Source organism: Argopecten irradians, chromosome 7 (assembly GCF_041381155.1).
Source record: "Argopecten irradians isolate NY chromosome 7, Ai_NY, whole genome shotgun sequence".
Lineage (NCBI taxonomy): Eukaryota > Metazoa > Mollusca > Bivalvia > Pectinida > Pectinidae > Argopecten > Argopecten irradians.
This window is the reverse complement of record NC_091140.1, coordinates 10,267,789-10,289,366: the sequence shown is the minus strand read 5'-3', so window position 1 is coordinate 10,289,366 and position 21,578 is coordinate 10,267,789. Positions and strand designations below refer to the sequence as shown.

The 21,578-nt window shown below is 35.7% G+C and overlaps 1 protein-coding gene across 1 annotated transcript; it reads left to right on the top strand.

Annotated features, from left to right (window-relative positions):
* The first annotated feature begins 928 nt into the window (after positions 1–928).
* On the top strand, positions 929–21,534 carry LOC138327519 (ATP-binding cassette sub-family C member 5-like). Its single transcript, XM_069273680.1, has 32 exons — positions 929–1,457; positions 1,589–1,710; positions 2,022–2,123; positions 2,893–3,057; positions 3,635–3,782; positions 4,018–4,165; positions 5,828–5,913; positions 6,476–6,649; positions 6,911–6,973; positions 7,407–7,491; positions 7,776–7,924; positions 8,279–8,386; positions 8,528–8,687; positions 9,022–9,095; positions 9,315–9,386; positions 9,548–9,672; positions 10,233–10,305; positions 10,630–10,833; positions 10,952–11,099; positions 11,366–11,455; positions 12,455–12,633; positions 12,851–13,093; positions 13,414–13,543; positions 13,827–14,109; positions 14,726–14,912; positions 15,182–15,271; positions 15,449–15,632; positions 15,834–15,993; positions 17,430–17,508; positions 17,648–17,761; positions 17,934–18,098; positions 18,299–21,534. Exons 2-32 carry the CDS (start codon positions 1,595–1,597, stop codon positions 18,395–18,397), a joined length of 4,203 nt encoding a protein of 1,400 aa, XP_069129781.1. The 5' UTR covers positions 929–1,457; positions 1,589–1,594; the 3' UTR covers positions 18,398–21,534.
* The last annotated feature ends 44 nt before the right edge of the window (positions 21,535–21,578 follow it).

Sequence of the window (21,578 nt, the reverse complement as noted above, 5' to 3'; positions counted from 1 at the left end):
TATGTTTTTTTTTTAATTTTCAGAACAGTAACAGCTAGGAAGGGGAAGTAATAATTTCAATGGAAGAGTGAACATAAATGTAAAATTTTGGATAGTCAAATAAACATGTTTGTTTTTCCTTACAGCAGCGTTTTTTTTCCTTTGTTCAAAATAGACTGTCCATTATTTTGGGGAATAATGGACAGTGGCCCTATAATAATGGGCAGTGAGTTACATAATGGACTCCGAGGTGTCCATTATGTAATATAATGGTCATATACAACAAAGGAAACTTTACTAGCTGGGTTTTAAATATGAAAGCAGAAAATCAAATTCGATGTCCATATATTGTAGATATAGTTTTGAGATATGGAAACGGAAAAGCATATCAGCTGTCCATATATAGATTTAATTTTGTGTTATGGAAACGGAAAAGCATATTACATGTACAATTTGTAGCTGTATATATATAGAAACGAGAAAACCATATACATGTATATGTAATCAGAGACGTACTATCTCTGATTCCATAACTAATTTGGGGATATGGAAACGGAACTCATTGTACAGCGTGTGGCTGAACATACAGTAGCTTTAGTTTATGGGATATGGAAACGGAAAATCATATAAAATGTTAATCATAGAGATAGTATAAGGATATGGAAACTTATAAAAAAATTCTTCAGAAGCAGCGCATGTATAAATAGACTTGAACAAATAAAGTCTTCACAATTTTTTTCGGAAAAGTTTCATATTGCAACCACCCCATCTTAATTACAACTGATTAAATAACTCATATTAAATAGGTTGTTTTTAATGAAATTTGCATATTAATATCAAAACTTTGAATGCAACAACATGTGGATGATTTACGAATTATGTCTTGTATAACACCATACGGTACACGATCCTATATTTTTGTTAAGAGTTAATATTTTCCGTTACGCGTCTACCTTGAGGCTTGACGGCGCGAACTTTTTGAAAATTGGGGGTCGAGTTAAACAACATTCTTAGTTTGAACTTGTTTGTTGGCAGTGCAAGTAAAGTCGATTGATTTTTAAGTGTGTACATTCGTCCCACGTCTCCCTGGTACACAATACACCTGAAGGCATATGTGGACCAAGTGCACGTTACAATGATTGGTTTTCGTTCCGTTGGAGTTATGTGAACAAATACACACATGTTATATTACATTCTTCAACAAAAATATTTTCAATCTCTAGGTAGTCATTAAGTGCTCTCTAAAAACAACTAAGACAGATTATAGTACATGTATGTATATATATATCATGTACATGTATTTGGAGATCCGGGATATCCCGATTTATTGGGAGTATTTTTAGATGCTGTATAGCGGTTTAAATCAACAGCGGACCGACATATAGTGTATAAAGAAACCTCTTCATGATATTTAAATCTAAATTCTCAAGTCACCGCCGTGACAGAACCTGGTTTGAAGCATGACCTAATTATAACCGGTAAGTAAATTGACTACACATATATTTACGTTGTAATAATCATAACCGTTATTAAAGTTACCACCTTGATGCACGTGATATGTAACTAAGTGGTTCAGTGGACGGCGATAAGCATTATTTTTTAATTACAGGTAACAATGAACGGTGTGGAGGAAAAACAGGTTGGACGGCCATTGCTGACTAAGAGTGGAATCCCCTCTGTTCCACATACTGACCCTAGTGTCAATAATGGTACTCACGACTATACCACAAGGTGGGATATGAACTGGGCTATATTCCACCCTACTTATTACCTTAATTACTTAATTATTTTCTTGGTCTCACTTTACACACACGTGAAAATTTGTAATTAAAATGATAAACTATAAGATTGCACATTGCAAAGTTTCCATTGGTGCTTGATCATCTTGCTTGAGTTTTAGAGACATACTTAATATTTTAAAAACAAAATTATACTTTTGATTCCTGTTAAAAATACACGTAATACTCATAAACAGCAAAAAATGCAGTCATACTAATCATCATGCAATTGTCGGAAATAATTATCTGTTTTTTTTATTGCAGGACAGTTAGCCCAGCCGAGAGCTACCTATCGTTAACTTATGGTAACAGCAGAAAATATTTGGAGGCTTTAAAAGTTTTCAAACCGTTTAGGCCTTCAAATAAGTAAGTTTCTACCTACACTGTTAGTTATTCCGTTATCGATCAATTATATAAAATCTGCTTCATCGATAATGGCTGGGGTCAGCAATGGATACACATGCAGTACCTACAGAACCACCTGTCAATAAATAGAATCAAGGTTCTAATCAGTTCGGGACAAGATTCCCGATAGTCACAGAACATTATTGAACATTCGACACAAAGAATAGACCGTAGTATGTTTTGAAATTCATTATATGAAAGCCACTTCAAAGCGTTGTATGGCCGATGTTTGTGCTGAAAATGTGATGATCAAAATGACTTGTTTCATCATCAAATGAAATTTTGAACAAATACTGACTTTATTATGGTCACATAAGATAAATTGATTAAGTGTTGCGTACATGTGTAGATATAAATATCGGAAGAAGTAATATCAAATTACGAACTAAAATTTAACTGGAAATTTAATTAGTCAGTCATATTTCACTGAAATGATATTTGCACGACTCATGTCGCTGCGACCTATACTAGCTAGTAACATAGCGCGTATCACTGTGGCATATTTGCACTTATTTGTCGATGTGACCTAGATTTGCACGCGCTTGTCGCTGCGACCTAGATATGCACGCACTTGTCGTTGTGACCTAGATTTTCACGCGCTTGTCGCTGTGACCTAATTTTTCATGGGAAGTGAATTCATGCTTTCCCTTTGTAACGTAGTAGGCAATCGAATCTCGAGTTTACATTGTGGTATTTTGGTTAAGTTTTATTGGGTTTTTTTATGCATCAGAGACGGAAAGTTGCCTATCAACAAAGTGGGTATATTCTCATACATGTTAATATCATGGATATCCACACTGGTGATGAAGATATACAGAAACAGAGGAGGAGCTTTAAAGGAAGAAGATGTATGGGAATGTTCTGACTGGGAGACTAGTAACATCAATACAGAAAGGTAAATATCGCTCACACACACTCATCAAATCGAAATGGAATACCGCTCACACACACTCATCAAATCGAAATGGAATATCTCTCACTCACACTCATCAAATCGAAATGGAATATCGCTCACACACACTCATCAAATCGAAATGGAATATCGCTCACACACACTCATCAAATCGAAATGGAATATCGCTCACACACACTCATCAAATCGAAATGGAATATCGCTCAAACACACACTCATCAAATCGAAATGGAATATCGCTCACACACACTCATCAAATCGAAATGGAATAAAGCTCATCAAACTGCACAATGTGTTGTAAAGATCTATATAATATAAAACCTCTGTAATGTATGGTAAATTTTATTTGAGAGGGACCGTGTTCCATCAGTTATTTTCACTTTTTGCACACCCTGAACATATCGTATAAATATAATTATTTTACACTTGAGCATCATCTAAATTCATCAGGTGTGCAGACTTCATAAATCTATGAGTTTGTTCATTTTCCAATATTTGAACAATCTATGGGTTTGAGATGTGTTTAATATTGACAATTTCTTATTTTCATCAATGACAGACTAGAAAGAATATGGCGGAAAGAGTTGAAAGAACACGGTAAAGAGAAATCGTCGTTCATGAGAACATGGCTGAAGTTTGCACGAACGCGTTTGATTGTTTCATTTTCTCTCGTGATTGTAAACGCCGTCGCAACATTTTTCATGACAGTGAGTATTTCATTACTTTTCATTGAATTTTTCATTTGAAACAATTTTATTTGCTTCTCTCTCACACACATATATATATAACAGTACAGATAGAGATTACATAAATCATCTCTTTCACACTCACTTGAAAAAAGGTACTTGAATTATCTTTAAAAAGTGTATAAATTAATTAAAGAAGGTTATAATAATGTAAATGAACCCTCTTGAGTCAGGAGTTTAATTTGTTTATCCCCAGGGGTTTATTACCAACATGGTAATCACCTACCTGGAGTCGGAGGAGTCCAACCTGGGTTTTGCAATTGCCCTGTTGGCGGGGAATTTGATTGGTCAGCTAATTCGAGCGGTGTCGTTCACAGCCATTATAATGTTTGGGTCACATACAGGTAATACACACCTAACTAACAGTGCCATTTCTGTTTCCATTCTACATATGTATGTTAAAGATGCTCCACCTCCAACGAAGGTATTTTTTCTCTATCAAAAACAGGAGTAGACAAATTAGTATTTTTCTTCATTTACCAAAGTTACTTAATTTACACCATTACAACCATCAACCATTGAAAGTTTGAACTTCTCACTTCATTTCAAGATAAAAGAATTAAAAATAATTTCGTCCGAAAAAATCCGTAGCACTATAAGTCCTATATGGAATAAATTACTGATTGCACACAAACCAAAAGCAAAATAAATTATCATATATTATTTTGTGTGTTAATTCGACATATATACCCGATTAAACAACAATTATTGTTCAAATGATGAGTAACGTTTATGCTCTGTCGGCGGTAGAGTAACTTTAATGTTATAACTACTTTGACAAAATTACACAATTTTGAAAAATCAAAGTATGTAAGATATCATCCTCGATACTCCAGGGCTTCCGATCACTAGCGATCTCTACACCCCTGGACTATCTCGTAGTGAAATTGAAGGCAGTTCAGCCGAAAACATTTGACCAATCACAGGCCAGCAAAGATTTCCTTTGAAGACTACAGAGAGAGCGATGACTAATATCAAAGCCACACAGTCAACCACAGTGTACCGTTATACGGCTCTTTTGATGTACGTCAAATGACTAAATTACCTGTTCTATTCTGTTGCCTCCAGTTTTACTATGAGATAGTCCAGGGGTATAGAGATCGTAAGTGATCGGAAGCCCCGGAATATCGAGGATGGTAAGATATGAACATGTTTTGCTTCATCGAACTTCATTTCCAATAGCAAACAGCTGATACTGTAAATAATAACTTTTGTATACAAATCAATTAAATGAGGTTTTTTTCCACGAGACATGTATGGTTTTAGGATGAAATAAATTTTGCATTAAAACGCAAATTTATAACAATCATAGTTAGTGGATTGTGAGGTTAAGATAAAAGGCACACACGATGTTTTGAGATTTTACTGCCCCATACAGGTATTTATTAGTCCCCTAAACCTGCCTATATTATGAGACTTTTTTCTTACTTTTTATTGGTAATATATATAAGGCTAAATATTTTAAAAGCCTAATAATATAGGCAGGTTTAGCGGACTAGTATTCTTCCTTCTAGTATTCGTGCGTGTCAAAACTGCTAATGAAAAATTCGAAAGCTTCTATCTATTGATAAAGTATCTTGTGGTTATAACCATTGTTTAAACACTGGGGTTGATTTAGTGCACATAGCATGTTGGGTCGAAATAACTCGCCGTATACATCAAACGGGCCGAGACATTTCGTACCTGCACACAATAGATGTAAACAAACATGTAGACGAACACGTTGTGTTAGTGTTATTTCGGACTGAAGAAGGCCCTATAGTGGCTGAATATATATTCCATAGAAAGGATTTTGATTTTACTTTGAATTTATTTATTTTGGCCTTTTATTTCGGATTATTAATATACTAGCTTTATACCGTTTTTCCTCATTATATTGATTTTTGATTCCGAATATTTATATTATCTAATTTGAAAACACCAGGAATTGACTGACAGGTCAGGACTATTCTCTCCTAAAGCTCCTAGAACCATAGCGTATGCTCATCTATTTGTCTATGTTACAGGTATACGGTTCCGTGCTGGTGTGCTAGGGTTGGTATATAAGAAGTTTATGAAATTTCAAAGTATACCAGGAACAGTTTCATCACAGGTAGGCTGTTTTGTTTCAAAGGAAACCATGTAATGTATCACTATGAAACTAAATTGTGGTAAAGTAAAAACGATTTATTTCACGACATTTAAGATTTACTGATCATCAATTTGTGTTACACGAAACAAAGTCTTGATCTTCATTGGTGGTGTCGATAAAATACGAGAAATCGGAAATCGATATCCTTTCCATATATTACATATGAATGAAACAAATCTTTGTGAAATCTGCATTCTCCAAGATAAGATGATGGATACTCTACTGTTTCTCTTATTTATAAGAAGGAAAGTTTGTTAAAATTGATTTCCTAGATATAGCATCATATGAACAGCAACACGATACTTCATATAAATTTATTTTTTATGTTGCCAAATTATTATTATTCAATGGTTACCTTCAGACCTAATTGGACATTCTATTTAGATAATTTTTATTGTTAATATAGCTCATGCCAAGAGTTACATAGATAGCAAGGAAACTCAAATAAAACAAGCCTTGCATTGAATAATTATTGAACTATATATCATATTGATATAAATTATGTTTATACTCTATATTACAGATGATCATCATATTTGGAGCGGATTCTAGAAGACTCCACATAAACTGTGCGACATTAGGGTTCCTCATGGCTGTTCCTATATACATCATCATAGCCAGTATCTACTCATTCTATTTGATCGGACCGTGGTGCTTCATTGCTCTGGGATTATTTATACTGTGTTATCAGATACAGGTGAGCTTCAAATCATTATCACACTCTTTCACATTTTAAAAATAAGAAGAAATACATTAACTGATAAGCATACCATAGTCTCCGTTATTAGTCCCAGGACACTTACAAATTGTAACAAAGATGGGTGGGGGCGCTTATTATTTATTTATTAAAATGTAAGTTGTGTACGAAGAAACTCTAAACAGAATATGTCACAGTTATCATGTCTTCTTTAATTTACATGCTATAATATATTTTTTTATCCTAACTAATATTTTTCAGACGAAACTGAACCTTATCATTGCAAACCTCAGATTAAAAACAGTAGTTTTTACAGACCAACGGGTAAGTTTGCAGTGTTTTGCTTGACATGTTTGTGTGTGCTGAATGCAAAAATATGCTTTACCTTCCATAACAGCAAGGAGAGAGAAAACCCGGAAAACTGAAATAAAGATATTGTTTGCATTCTAATTATGACATAGGTATGATAGGATAGGGAATGTATGGGCAAGAAAATTTATAGATTATTTCGGACAGGAAAGAGGTGTTGGACCCAAGTATGAATATAAGAAGAAAGAAAAAGAAATGTTTGATTGCATTGTAATATCATTTTATTGACAAGACGACATGTAAAATTGACTTGACATTTCAAAGACTTGAACTCATGCACGTATGGACACTTTAAAATCTCCAATGTGGAAATAAATGACAGCCCATGTATGAGTAGGCTATTCAGGAAATAACATTTATTTACTTATTTATTTATTTCTATCCGCAGATACGTAAAATGAAGGAAGTTCTACATAACATGAAAATGATTAAAATGTACGGCTGGGAAGACTCGTTTTTTGAGGTTATTAAAGGTACGCAAGATATAATCAATAATGATCAAACAAAATTGTGGCGATTGCCATGTCAACCAAACAATATATCCATGAACTTAAATAGTTATACCATGGATTGATTTATTTTCATTTATACTGGCAAAGCATGAACATGTCGCCTTACTTGCTAACATTTGTTATTGCCCATAAACATTTTATTATCATTGTTCATTCATTACCACTAAGCATATTTTCCACTAACGAGGTTTCGGGTTTGTTATTTACCCTCTCCAAGATATATATGATTTAAATTTATGTCATAGGAATCAGGAACTGTGAGGTTAAGATACTGATGCGAGCGGCCGTGATTAACTCTCTAGCCAGTGCCATTAACCCTGTCACGCCATCTCTAGCTACAGTGGCCACCATCGCTACCTACATGGCAGCGGGCAACGATATTGCAGCATCAACGGTTTGTTTTTACGTGTAGAACCCTTTATCGAATATCATCATAATATTATGCTTCACTTTGTGTAAAAGATTTTATATTTCATTTGTATTTTCAGCTCATCTGAATGAGATAACTTCTTGTGCCCGACTTTCAGATTTTTTGTAAACATACGGCACCTCTTATGCTGCTGAACAATTCATTCCTTTCTTACACATTTCCAAAAAACTATTCACCTAATATGTGTTACTAAAGATTATGTAAAACTCTAAACTCGACCTTTCATTTGGCGATGTGATGAAAAAGAACATACCCTTACTTGAACATTGTTTTATGACTTTTTGACAGTAACCTGTGTATTATCTATATGATTTCTAGGCCTTTGCCCTAGCTGCTACTATGGAATACCTACGTGTACTACTAACCCATGTACCTATAGCCACGAGGATGTTTGGAGAGTCTAGAGTCGCACTGAAGCGAATAAAGGTAATGAAGAAACGTCCCTTATGTCCGCCTCATTTTATCAATATATACCACTAGATCGACTTCACGACAGTTTCAAATTAATGTAATCAATTGTATTTGCATCACAATTTACTATTTACTATTTATATGTGTCTGTTTCAGGAATTTCTTGTACGTGACGAGTATACTACTCCTAGTACTGACCTTAGAAACGAAAACAATTCTATTGAAATTCAGAACGGTGTGTTTCAATGGGAAGATATAAGTGATTCTCCTGATGAAAAAGATAAAAGGGGCAAAGAAAAGAAGAATGAAGAGAAAGGTTTGTAATTATTTTGTATTTCACTTTAAAAATCAATTCTGATATTGTGTTTGTGGGTTTTCTGGACCATTTCCAGTCTGATTTACGAACAAGGAAATATCAAACATCTATATCATTTATATTCCCAAACAAGGTTGGAGACAAAAAGTGTTATTTTGTATCTTAATCTGGTTGCAACGACAGAGGGTTCATTTTACCAAGAATTTTATTATAATATATGTACAAATTCTCTGAGATACGAAGAATAGAAACCTATCGAGAAATATTGACACAAACTCTTTGTACATGTACATCAAAGGAGAATCTTGGTAACAATTATTTGTTCTCGTTACAGATGAATTGAATCCACCACGAGCAGAAAATACAGATCCGTTCAAACTGGACAATATTCAGCTTAATGTTGAAAAAGTAAGATTTGTTTCTTTTACATGTATTATAGTACAAATACACGTATCTGACCTAACGTGTAAATTAATATGATGCTATATAAGAAAACATTGATATTATCTTTTATCTCTATCGAGAATTTCTTGGTCACACTTTTTGAAACTATGCAGCTACTTTACGACCACATGTTTTTTTTATAATATCCATGTACTTCATTGTTTAATATTTGCTCTGTTCCAGGGACAACTGATCGGTGTGTGCGGTTCTGTGGGCAGTGGTAAATCTTCACTAATATCTGCTATTCTTGGACGTGTGAGTAATAAAAGTATTTCAATGATATCTTTTAGAAAAGAATAGGCATACTGCTACAATTTTGAACCATTACGAAATAAAAAATTGAAAGTATTTTTGTCCAACGCAGAACTTGCATTTGTTATTTTGGTTTTGATAATTATAATTTTTTTTACAAAAAGATGCCGAAACTTACCGGTCATCTCGCTGTCGATGGGTCAGCCGCCTATGCTGCTCAGCAAGCCTGGATATTTAATGGAACTTTAAGGGAAAACGTCCTTTTCGGTCTACCTTACGACAACGACTGGTAAGTATACATTACAATCGTGCATTGACGTGTAAATATTTAAGGATTAACTTGAATAGATTTTTTATGTTATGGAGATAAAACACAAAACTCTGAGTGTACTCTAAATAAACCACGAAGCGGTTTATGATGAGAATACACTCAGATTTTTGTGTTATATCTCCATAACATAAAAAATCTATTCAAATTAATCCTTATAATTCAATTTACTAAATAGAATCTCTTCAATATTCAAAATACATTTTGGGACTCTTTTGTCTATGAAATCATTACGCCGTCATCTCAGCCAGTCAGAAGCAATGTAACAAACGGCGACGCCATTTTTTCCTCTATGGGCTGATAAATAAATTTTTAAGCCAATGAAAATGCTCGTAACAAATAAAATTGAATTGTAAATATATATTGAAAAAATAATGAGGGAAACATACAATGAATGTATTGTCTTTCATAATTTTTTCATGGACATTTTTATTGGTATTTAATTGTCATCAATTTATTTGAAATGGTGTTATAACAGATTGCCGTGCAACGTTTTTTTTCAAAATCGATTTCAAACCTAGGTACAATACAGTTATATATGCTTGCGGCTTAGAGCCGGACCTGGAATTGCTGGCAAATCGAGATATGACAGAGGTAAGCACCAGGATGAACTTCTGTAAACGTAAAGATATTCGCGAGTGATTAATGTCGCAAGTCGCAAGTCGCAAGTGCAAACATTTGGAGATAATAATATTTTCGCTATACATACACTTGTTAACATTTTGCAACATAGTTTAATACGCCAAATATTCGCACGGGTAAATATTCGCTTCAAGAAGTAAATAAAAAAGTAACGATCGCCAATCATTTAAAGTAATTATTCAACAATCAGCTCATCATAAATCACTTGATAAAGTCATTCTAAATTAAACGTGGTGGCTTGTCTGACTATGTAATACAACGTTTACATCCATATAGATTGGGGAACGAGGAATCAACATCAGCGGCGGACAAAAACAGAGATTAAGTTTGGCACGTGCAGTGTATAGTAGAAGCGACATCTATCTCCTTGACGACCCACTGTCCGCCGTAGATGTCCACGTGGGCCGACATTTGTTCCACCAATGTATCAAGAAAACATTAAAGGGAAAGACCGTCATTCTGGTTACTCATCAGCTACAGGTAGGTTTCGTACTTGAACGTCTTTTGTTTGTTTCAAGGTCTCAACAGCTCAGGTGCACAGTTGTTCTTTAACTTATATGCAGATTAAAATGATGCAGTGTTTGATATCAAATTGTAGTACCTGCGCCATTGTGATGAGATCGTGGTGATTAAGGAGGGGAAGATCGCAGAACGAGGCCACCACGCCGATCTGATCTCCCAAGACGGTTACTATGGTTCCATGATGGGTCAATTCCACGCTACGACGTCACACAATGCAGCAACAGGTGAAACTGTGAAAAATGCGTATTATTCAAGAGCTTATATGTGGTAAAAAAACAATAAGTTCAATCTGTAACATTTGCTTATATCACACTTCGAGGTAAATAAATAATTTACTGGTACATGTAGGATATTTTAGGCAAGAAATGTGATACATTAGCGCACTAATTGATATACATGTTGCTATGTTTCTTAATAATATTTGCGTTTTGTTCTCATTATACTATTTAAATCTGATGAGTAATTCTCTTCAAATTTAAAAAAAAAATAGGAGGCAGTAAAGATTCCACGCCACAGAATGATCAAACTCCGTCCTCCAATGTACCAGAGGAAAAGAAGACAACTTCAAACGCGAAGAAAGGTGAGAATAAGCCATTATCAATTACAACGAATATGGAAGTGGAATAAAATATTTTCTACCGCAGTAGGCGGTGTTATTCAATTCTCAGGACATTAAAGAAACACTGCAGCTGTTGATTAACAATTTGTTTATACTACACGTAGTATAAACTCTGTACGCATTCTGTTTGGCTGACACGGTGAACTTTGATCGAACTACCTATTTTTCAGTGTCACGTCATCATTGTCAACGTCATCAATAATCAAATGACGTCATTCTTTTTTGTGATCGCTGAGTGACGTCCAAAACTGCTATTGGAAAGTGTATGCGTCGTGGTCGTTATGTCAAATTACGTGACGTTTTCATACGTGTTAAATTGACCTTAAGTACGAATAATACATCTTGACCGACAAGAATTCCACTGATGAGTTTAACGTGCATGAACCGAACTTGATCTTGATGGTAATGACTTGATGATTATCTGGCGGGAAATAGACGATGCCGTGTCGTGCGAATGCTTTAACATGTATACATTGACATTGAGTTTTATTTTCTGGAAGCAATTATGAAGATTTGAACTCAATAAGACCTTAAATGAGTATTATTTAATCCTAAATATATTTACAATTAGAAGAATTTGATATTAATGGATTCTTTATCAAACGATGACTCCTGAATACTATTTAGTGTCTTTTTGCTATTGAAAATATTACTAAACCTTATTTGCATATTTCGGTAAATACACGTTACCGTATCCCCGCCATATTTCTATTGGCTACAAAAGAATATGATTGTGGCAGAAACAGGTTACACAATGAGTGATTGTTGAATACTGAATTTATTCCACAATCGCTAAAGCTCGTGTCTTTTGTAACATTTTAAAAATAACTCACTCGCGTAGAATAGATTCAATATTCAACAACAACTCATTGTGTAACCTCTATGTAAACCATGTTTTTGCTTTGGAAATTTCAAGATGTTCCTGTTTGATTAAATAAAGTATATGTTCCCTCAAAACAGGAAAATTAACAGAGAAAGAAGAGTCCCATGTAGGCGATGTATCCTGGAGTACCTACAGATCGTATATCAGTGCCGGCGGGGGCTACTTCCCTATGGCCGCCGTCATGTTTCTAGTCATCATCTCAGTCGCATCATTGGTGTTCACGGACTGGTGGCTGGGCGTCTGGCTTAGAGATAACGTAAGACACATACACAACACAAAGAAATCTGTATTGTTTAACTTTTCAATGGCAATGATAATTGGCATTATGCTAAAAACTATGCAATAAAAATTGTGATATTTTTACGTTTCAATTAACATTTTCCATTATTCTTTTACTCGCTTATATATATTTTTGGCTTTTGAAACCCATCCAGTTTTAACGTAATTGCCATAATACTGTAAAAATGTTGCAGGATGAACTAGCAAAGTCTATGGCAGCAGGTGTTCTAGTAAACTTTTCATCAACACTAAATATATCTGCGTCTACACCCGTACCGATTCTCAATCAAACATATAATCTACAAGACAATAACACTACGGAAGCAGTGCCGTCCTCGAATAGTGGCATCAGACTGCAGTTCTATCTACTGGTGTACCTAGGCTCCATGATAGGAATAGTGCTATTTACAGTCTTGAAAGGACTTGGCCAGTCGTGGGTAGGTTTATTTTATACAAGACTTTGCTCATTCTTGTACACTTTTGCGTGTATTTTGCACGTATTTGTGTTCGAATATATTGTCGAGTGTCAAGGGTTATTTATAAGAATGAATTTGAATGTGTTATTTTCAATATTTAAGTTAATTTTATACACTAACGAAACAAGATAATTGTATTATCATTTCAATGTGAGATTTGATTGGAACTATATATATAAATATGAATATTCAAAGAGCCTCCTAGATGACTTAACTGTTATATTCAAACACTTGGTTTTCTTGGTTTTGATATATAAATTATGTTGATCTTCTGTTATAAGATGATGATGAGATCCACACGATTACTACACAACCGAGCTCTAGCCAACATTATGAAGGCACCAATGGCATTCTTTGATGCAAACCCGGCGGGACGGATTCTTAACAGATTCTCTCAGGACCTAGACGAAAGTAATTATAATAAAAACAAATATGATGTGAAAACAGTACATCTATTTAGACATTCATTGGAACCAAATTTGTTTTTACAAAAAAAGCCTCTGATTTAGTATAGAATGTAATGTAGTAAATCCTATGTTCTTGGCATGTTCTTGGGAAAACTCTGTATGTAAATGTAGTATCGTATTTAAAAATATTTTTTTGAGATATTCAATTTTTTGACGCAAAATTTATTCGTTTACACACAAAAAAAAAATTCCTAACAGTGCTGAGCCGATCTTTATTTGTCTGTCAGGTGATGTGTGGGTTCCTGTCTTCATCGACATTTTACTTCGCCTGGTAGTGATGGTTATAATGGCCCTCGGTTCGGCTGTCTTCAATCTGCCTTGGACCGCCATCGCCATCGTCGCCCTGTTTGGTGTGTTTTACATCTTTAAGAAGATCTCAGCCGAGGCCACCCGGCAGATGAAGCGGTTTGAAATGTTGGTGATGTCTCCTATGATAAATCACGTGACTGCATCTGCCCAGGGACTATTTACGGTCGTCTCTTATAATCAACAGAAAAAGTTTATCAAAGAGTAAGTAAACATTAAATGTCAGCAATTTGCTTGTTGCTTTTTCTACTGAACTCATTTTACGTTTTCCTAGTTATTTATTGAAACAAGTCTATAGGATCCGACGGGACGCCAAACGAAATCCAAGGCAAAGAGATTATGGTAAACCCTAAGCCAATTGTATTTGAGGTGGTTAAAGACAATTTTAAAGATTAATTATAAAATTTGTAAATACCGTTTTACCTTCATTCAAGTGATATTGAAGCGCATTTGGAAACCATTGTATGTTAAATGAAATCAGTTTCATTGAGTTAATTTATGTTGACGTAATAAGACTGGCTCTGTGTGTAAAAGTAATTTTATTAGTTAAATATCACAAACTATGGAAAGTGTGACGATACGAAAAGACGGACATTATAACGTAAATATTAATTACTGTAAATCAACGGTTTTTCACGTTAAGTTCGGTGTCTATGAGGTGATGATCTCCGTGGAACAGTCGTTAGGCGTGAACTCACAAAATAAAGCCGCAGCGAATATAAGTTTATTTACAGTACTATTGATATGTTTATTGAATAAAATTTTTATGGTCGCATTTTCAGGGTCGTAGTAACCCTACCTAGTATCGTTTGTGTTTTAGCTGTATGAAGTTTACGGACGTGACGACATCTGGTCTGTTCCTGGTAGAAGGAATAACGAGGTGGATAGAACTGCGCCTTGACGTCGCTGCCTCCGTTATGATTGTAGTTACCATGCTGGTTATGGTCGTAATGAAGGGTACCATCCCTCCGGCTTTCGCGGCGCTTTCCTATGTTCTATGTGTCAGGGTGAGTTTGTTAATGGTGCTGCATTAATCGCGTTAGGTCTTCCGGATATTCCTATACAAATTTCGTCTAGCGTCTTTAACTTTAATTGAACAATTTACTATACCATTTTCGATGATATTACGAAAAAGGATGTTGCAGTATTTATGTAAACGGCAATGAAATCCATTAAAATATATAACAACAAAAAGCAGAAAAAAACGCCAAAGATCGCAGCTTGCCGAATGAATGGTAATATACATGTAGACTAAGTATATTTTTGTTTGATTTAGGTGGTCGCATCCATGCAATTTATTGTTCGAGTTTCAAACGAAACAGAATCCAGATTCACATCTGTGGAACGGATACATGAGTATGAGTCGGTAAGTTATTTTTTTTGCGTTCAAATATTTCATTTAGATTAAATCGAGGCATCTCAGAAATTTCTAAAGAGCACTTTGTCATTTTACATAAAATCCTTTTTCAAATATTTACCAAGCGTAACATATATCAGTGAAGATTTTAATCAAAGAACGAAGGATTGTTGCATCTGCTTTCAGAATATAGAAATAGAAGATGACGCTGTCTCAGTGATCCCGGACAAGAAATGGCCAAAGGAAGGCCGTATTATTTTTTCTAACGTCATAATGCGATACCGGAAAGATATGGATCCAGTGTTAAGAAACATTTGTTTTGATATCAAGCCAAAACAGAAGGTTGGGATTGTTGGCAGAACGGGTGCTGGTGAGTAAAAATATTTTCAGTGAGCATAATGGAATATTTGTCGTTTCATCTTTTATTCGACAACTATTTGGTTTTTTTGTTGTTGCTCATTGTAGTTGATATAGCATCAACATTAAATCATCACTTACCCTCGACTTCATGCGATAGGAAAATACGATATTTTTTCTCTATTTTTATTTCTATGATGTTTATGCTACACAGGCAAATCTTCCCTGGCCGCGGCATTGTTTCGCCTGTGTGAACTATCAGAAGGGCAAATCTCCATAGACGGTGAAGACATCGCTCACATCCCGCGTAAAACACTCCGATCTCGTCTATCTACCATACCCCAGGACCCCGTCCTCTTTACTGGTACACTCAGGTACGTGTCTCCGATTTCGCCTATCTACCATACCAAATGACCCCGTCCTTTTACTGGTACGCTCATGTACGTATTTTCGAACTCGTCTATCAACCATACCCCAGTACCCCGTCCTCTTAACTGGCACACTCATGTACGTGTCTCCGAACTCGTCTATCTCTGATGGCTCCGAACCTCGTCCTTTTTACTGGCACACTCAGGTACGTGTCTCTGATCTCGTCTATCTCTCATGCCCCAGGATCCCATCCTTTTTACTGGTACACTCAGGTACGTGTCTCCGATCTCGTCTGCATACCATACCCAAGCACCTCGTTCTCTTTACTGGTACACTAAGGTACATGACTCCGATCTCGTCTATCAACCATACCCCAGTACCCCGTCCTCTTAACTGGTACACTAAGGTACTTGTCTCCGATTTCGTCTATCTACCATACCAAATGACCCCGTCCTTTTACTGGTACGCTCATGTACGTATTTGCGAACTCGTCTATCAACCATACCCCAGTACCCCGTCCTCTTAACTGGCACACTCATGTACGTGTCTCCGAACTCGTCTATCTCTTATGGCCCAGGACCTCGTCCTCTTTACTGGCACACTCATGTACGTGTCTCTGATCTCGTCTATCTCTCATGCCCCAGGATCCCATCCTCTTTACTGGTACACTCAGGTACGTGTCTCCGATCTCGTCTGTATACCATACCCAAGCACCTCGTTCTCTTTACTGGTACACTAAGATACACGACTCCGATCTCGTCTATCTACCATACCCCAGTACCCCGTCCTCTTAACTGGTACACTAAGGCACATGACTCCGATCTCGTCTATCTACCATACCCCAGTACCCCGTCCTCTTAAATGGTACACTAAGGTACATGACTCCGATCTCGTCTATCTACCATACCCCAGTACCATGTCCTCTTTACTGGTACACTAAGGTACATGACTCCGATCTCGTCTATCTACCATACCCCAGTACCCCGTCCTCTTAAATGGTACACTAAGGTACATGACTCCGATCTCGTCTATCTACCATACCCCAGTACCATGTCCTCTTTACTGGTACACTAAGGTACATGACTCCGATCTCGTCTATCTACCATACCCCAGGACCCCGTCCTCTTTACTGGTACACTAAGGTAAGTGTTTTCTATCTGGTATGTCTTCTATACCCCAGCATCCCGTCCTGTTTACTGGTAAACTCAGGAAAGGTAACGATACAGAACCTAGTTAAGATGATTTTTTACCTTACAAGTATGGCACAAAATAATGAAATGCAGGATGTTAGCACTACAAACATGGTTATTAATGTAAAAATAAATACTAAACAAATTGCTACACGATTAGCATGTTATTGTACTTATTGGTTGAATCGATTTTAAAACAAAGAAAGGATAATCAAATTAGAAATATGCACGATGTTATGATTCCGTTATAGATACAACTTGGATCCGTTTGATCGGTATACAGATGAAGTCATTTGGGCTGCCATCGAGCAGGTTCACATGAAGGAAAAGGTAAACAGTTATTATCTTTTACCGTTTTACATCTTGGTGTAAATTTTTGATATCAAATAAAACGTTGCTACGGTCTTCGAATTGACAACCAATGCTAACTAATCCGTTTATGAAATATCTTATTGGATTAATCACTCAGGTAAAAGGATATGGCGAACAATTACAATTGACGGTAGAGGAGAACGGAGAAAACTTTTCTGTAGGAGAAAGACAACTCATCTGTCTGGCTCGGGCTATTCTCAGACGGAACAAGGTAATAACACAAAACACAATACATCTGGTATTTGATGGCAAATATCCTTTGAGCAGTAAATCTATTAAATTATTTAGTATGATCTATCTTATAGAAAGGAATGCATTGCACTAGTTTCATTGACCGTGAATGAATTACATAAATACCTGGAGTCTATATCTTCATTTATTAGATCCTTTTACTTGACGAAGCCACGGCGTCCATAGATACGTCCACAGACGCTATGATTCAGGAGACGATCAGGGAGAGTTTCTCTGACTGTACCGTCCTAACGATCGCCCATAGACTCAACACCGTGCTACATTGTGATGTCATACTGATCCTAGAGGCAGGGGAGGTATAACATAATTACTGTATGAATCAATTTAGATTCACATGTAATAATTTAGGTCATCGTCTTTGATGCCAAGATTTGATCGCCTTATAAATATATTTCTCTCTTTAACTCTCGTCCTCGTATTAAAAGTTCCTTATACCTACAAAACCGTTTATGATTCATGTCAATTGACAGGAATGTCGTTTTTATTTTGGAAACAGGTTTTAGAGACGGGGAAACCTCAAGATTTATTATCCAATCCAGAGTCTGTATTTAATAGGATGATTCGTGCACAGACAGTGAAAACACCGTCCCCATGACATGCCGCTATGTACAACAATTATCCTTATTCCGTAAGCTCATTTTGATAAAAATAAAGAATTTTAAAAGTGGAACGCAAAATACAAGGTTCAATCGTACATGAAATTATTCTACAATACTAGGAACAACATATAGTTATTCTCCCTTCCAGGACACGTCACGGATATCATCGTTCTAGGACTCGTCAGTGATATCGTCCTGCTAGGACTCGTCATTGATATCGTCCTGATAGGACATGTCAGTGATATCGCCCTGTTAGGAATCGTCAGCGATATCGTCATTCTAGGACTCGTCATTGATATCGTCCATCTGGGACTCGTCAGTGATATCGTCCTGCTAGGACTCGTCAGTGATATCGTCCTTCTACGTAGGACCGCCATTCTAGGACTCGTCAGTGATATCGTCCTTCTTGGACTCATCAGTGATATCGTCCTTCTGGGACTCGTTAGTGATATCGTCCTTCTACGTAGGACCGCCATTCTAGGACTCGTCAGTGATATAGTCCTTCTAGGACACGACAGTGATATATCATTCTTCTAGGTCTTGTCGGTGATAACGTCCGCTAGGACACATCAGTGATATCGTCCTTCTAGGGTTCAGTGATATATATCATCGTTCTAGGACATGTCAGTGATATCGCCCTGTTAGGACTCGTCAATGATATCATCGTTCTAGGATTCGTCATTGATATCATCCTTCTAGTGAAATCGTCATTCTACGTAGGACCGTCCTTCTAGGACTCTTCAGTGATATTGTACATCTACATTATGTAGGACTCGTCAGTGATATCGTCCTGCTAGGACTCATTTTCCGGAAACTATGATCTAGCCTGTTTATAGAAGTATTTATTATATTTATTTATGAAGAAGTTATCATTTTATTATTGAAATGTTATTTTTGTCCTCATGTATTAAATACAGATATGTATGTAGTTATTTCAACTGTGTGATATGTGTAGCTGTTTATTATTGTTACATATAGTGTGACGTTGAAACACACCGTTTTTGTACAGTTTCCACAGCGTATGTACATGATATGGTGCTAATGTTTTAATCAGGGTATGCCTTTGAAGATGTTTATGACGAACGATCTGTAATATTTCCTTTGGAAAGATCAAAATGAGATTGTGTCAAGACATTCTCATCAGTCTTCGTATCTTCGTTTCAATAGAAAAATTAGTAAATCTTTATAGAGATTTAGATTGTTGTTTTGTCTGGAACTATCATTGTCAATCCTGTAGTATTGCACAGAATGGACATAAGTAAAGATATTTCTCGCCAGCAACCCTTATTTTTGTGGACTTATTTATATTTCTCGCCAGCAACCCTTATTTTGGTGGACTTATTTATATTTCTCGCCAGCATCCCTTATTTTTGTGGACTTATTTATATTTCTCGCCAGCATCCCTTATTTTTGTGGACTTATTTATATTTCTCACCAGCAACCCTTATTTTGGGTACTTATTTATATTTCTCGCCAGCAACCCTTATTTTTGTGGACTTATTTATATTTCTCGCCAGCAACCCTTATTTTTGTGGACTTATTTATATTTCTCGCCAGCATCCCTTATTTTTGTGGACTTATTTATATTTCTCGCCAGCATCCCTTATTTTTGTGGACTTATTTATATTTCTCACCAGCAACCCTTATTTTTGTGGACTTATTTATAATTCTCGCCAGCAACCCTTATTTTTGTGGACTTATTTCGTGTGATGTACACGAGATGTTTTACAGGGTATACTTACTAGAGCTGCATGTAAAATGAATTTAAGATAGTGCCTCAGGAATAGTTGCGGTATGTCTGTGATAAAAGTGATTTTGTAAATGAAGTCTAATTATTGATGACAAGTAGTTACTCATAGATAGATTCATAGACTGTTATAAGTGTGTTATAACATTACGTTATCATTACGATTTGAGATTGTTGTGTGTATTCTGTGTTTTAACCTCAAAGAAAGTTATCAGAATTAAATTTTTTTTTATGTACTGCATACTTGCTTAATTTTGCGGGTAAAATAAAGACATTTTTCGCGCTGCACTGTCATCTAACATCAATAAACTATCTTCGAGCGCACAATGTCGATTTCTAATAATAATAATAAGCTTTATCGCTATTCTTTCCATTTTATTCGCAGGAATTTTAAGTTCGCAGAAATCAACCGCAAAAATACCGAAATTTAATCCCCGCCAATAAAGATAACTATGCAGTAATTCTAATTTATTTTGACATCTAATGTCGTTGTTATAAGTGTAATCGATGCCTATTTTGTTCATTATACTATAACAAATACACGCGCATATGTTAGAGCGTTAGTATTAATCAGTATGGTTCAATGATGACTGTTATTCCTGTATGTTATTGTTCTTAGTTGTCTCCAGTGTTTAATTTTCATTTTTAAAATATTATTTCTACACTTAAATATTTGACGACTAAAGGGTAAAATTTACATTTAAGAAAAGCAACATCAGAGCTACAAAGCATATCACTTAATTAGATTTTGATAACATTTCGCAGAAGGGAAGAGAGAAGTTCACGATGAGGAAACGGGCAAAAATGAGGTGAAATAGAATTGAGAAAAACACCCTACTGTGGCCATATCAGATCGTTATTAAGTAAAACAAAACAACAGGTATCCCGATAATTATATCCGAGGATGCTGATCGAAGCGTAAAACTGGCTTGACCCAAATTTTATAGATCATGGAACAATTAAGCATAAAATATACCTGTCACACGTTTTAACCACTAGCCAATCAAAGATGACACTATAAAAAGTTATTTATTATTGGCTACGCTAAAATCTTGGGTTTCCCTGGCCACTCCGTTTTTCCCCCGTCGCTTGATTTGTATAATTTGTATAACTTGTTGCAATCGATGTAAGATAAATAGAGAATGTAACACATTTTAGTGACTCAAGTTAAATGACAGTTGTAAATGGAGCCATATTAACCTATATAGACTTTTAACTGATGTCATACCAATGCCCATGGTGTTTTAATTATATCATACATTGTCTCTTACAAATCTGCGGCCTCTTGGCCATCCTCAAACATATGGATTGTATTGTTTAAATTGTATGTTTTCTACCTCTCGAGGACGATTATTTGAAAATTGATTACATGTAATTATATGCTTATCCATGTTAAGATTGGTTATTGCATTCATTTTTACTTTTGGTGA

Coding starts and splice junctions, on each gene's coding strand:
- LOC138327519 (XM_069273680.1), top strand. CDS start 1,595: ATGAACGGTGTGGAGGAAAAACAGGTTGGACGGCCATTGCTGACTAAG. Junction 3,058..3,634: donor AGTAACATCAATACAGAAAG/GTAAATATCGCT, acceptor CATCAATGACAG/ACTAGAAAGAATATGGCGGA. Junction 12,634..12,850: donor GCGTCTGGCTTAGAGATAAC/GTAAGACACATA, acceptor AAAATGTTGCAG/GATGAACTAGCAAAGTCTAT.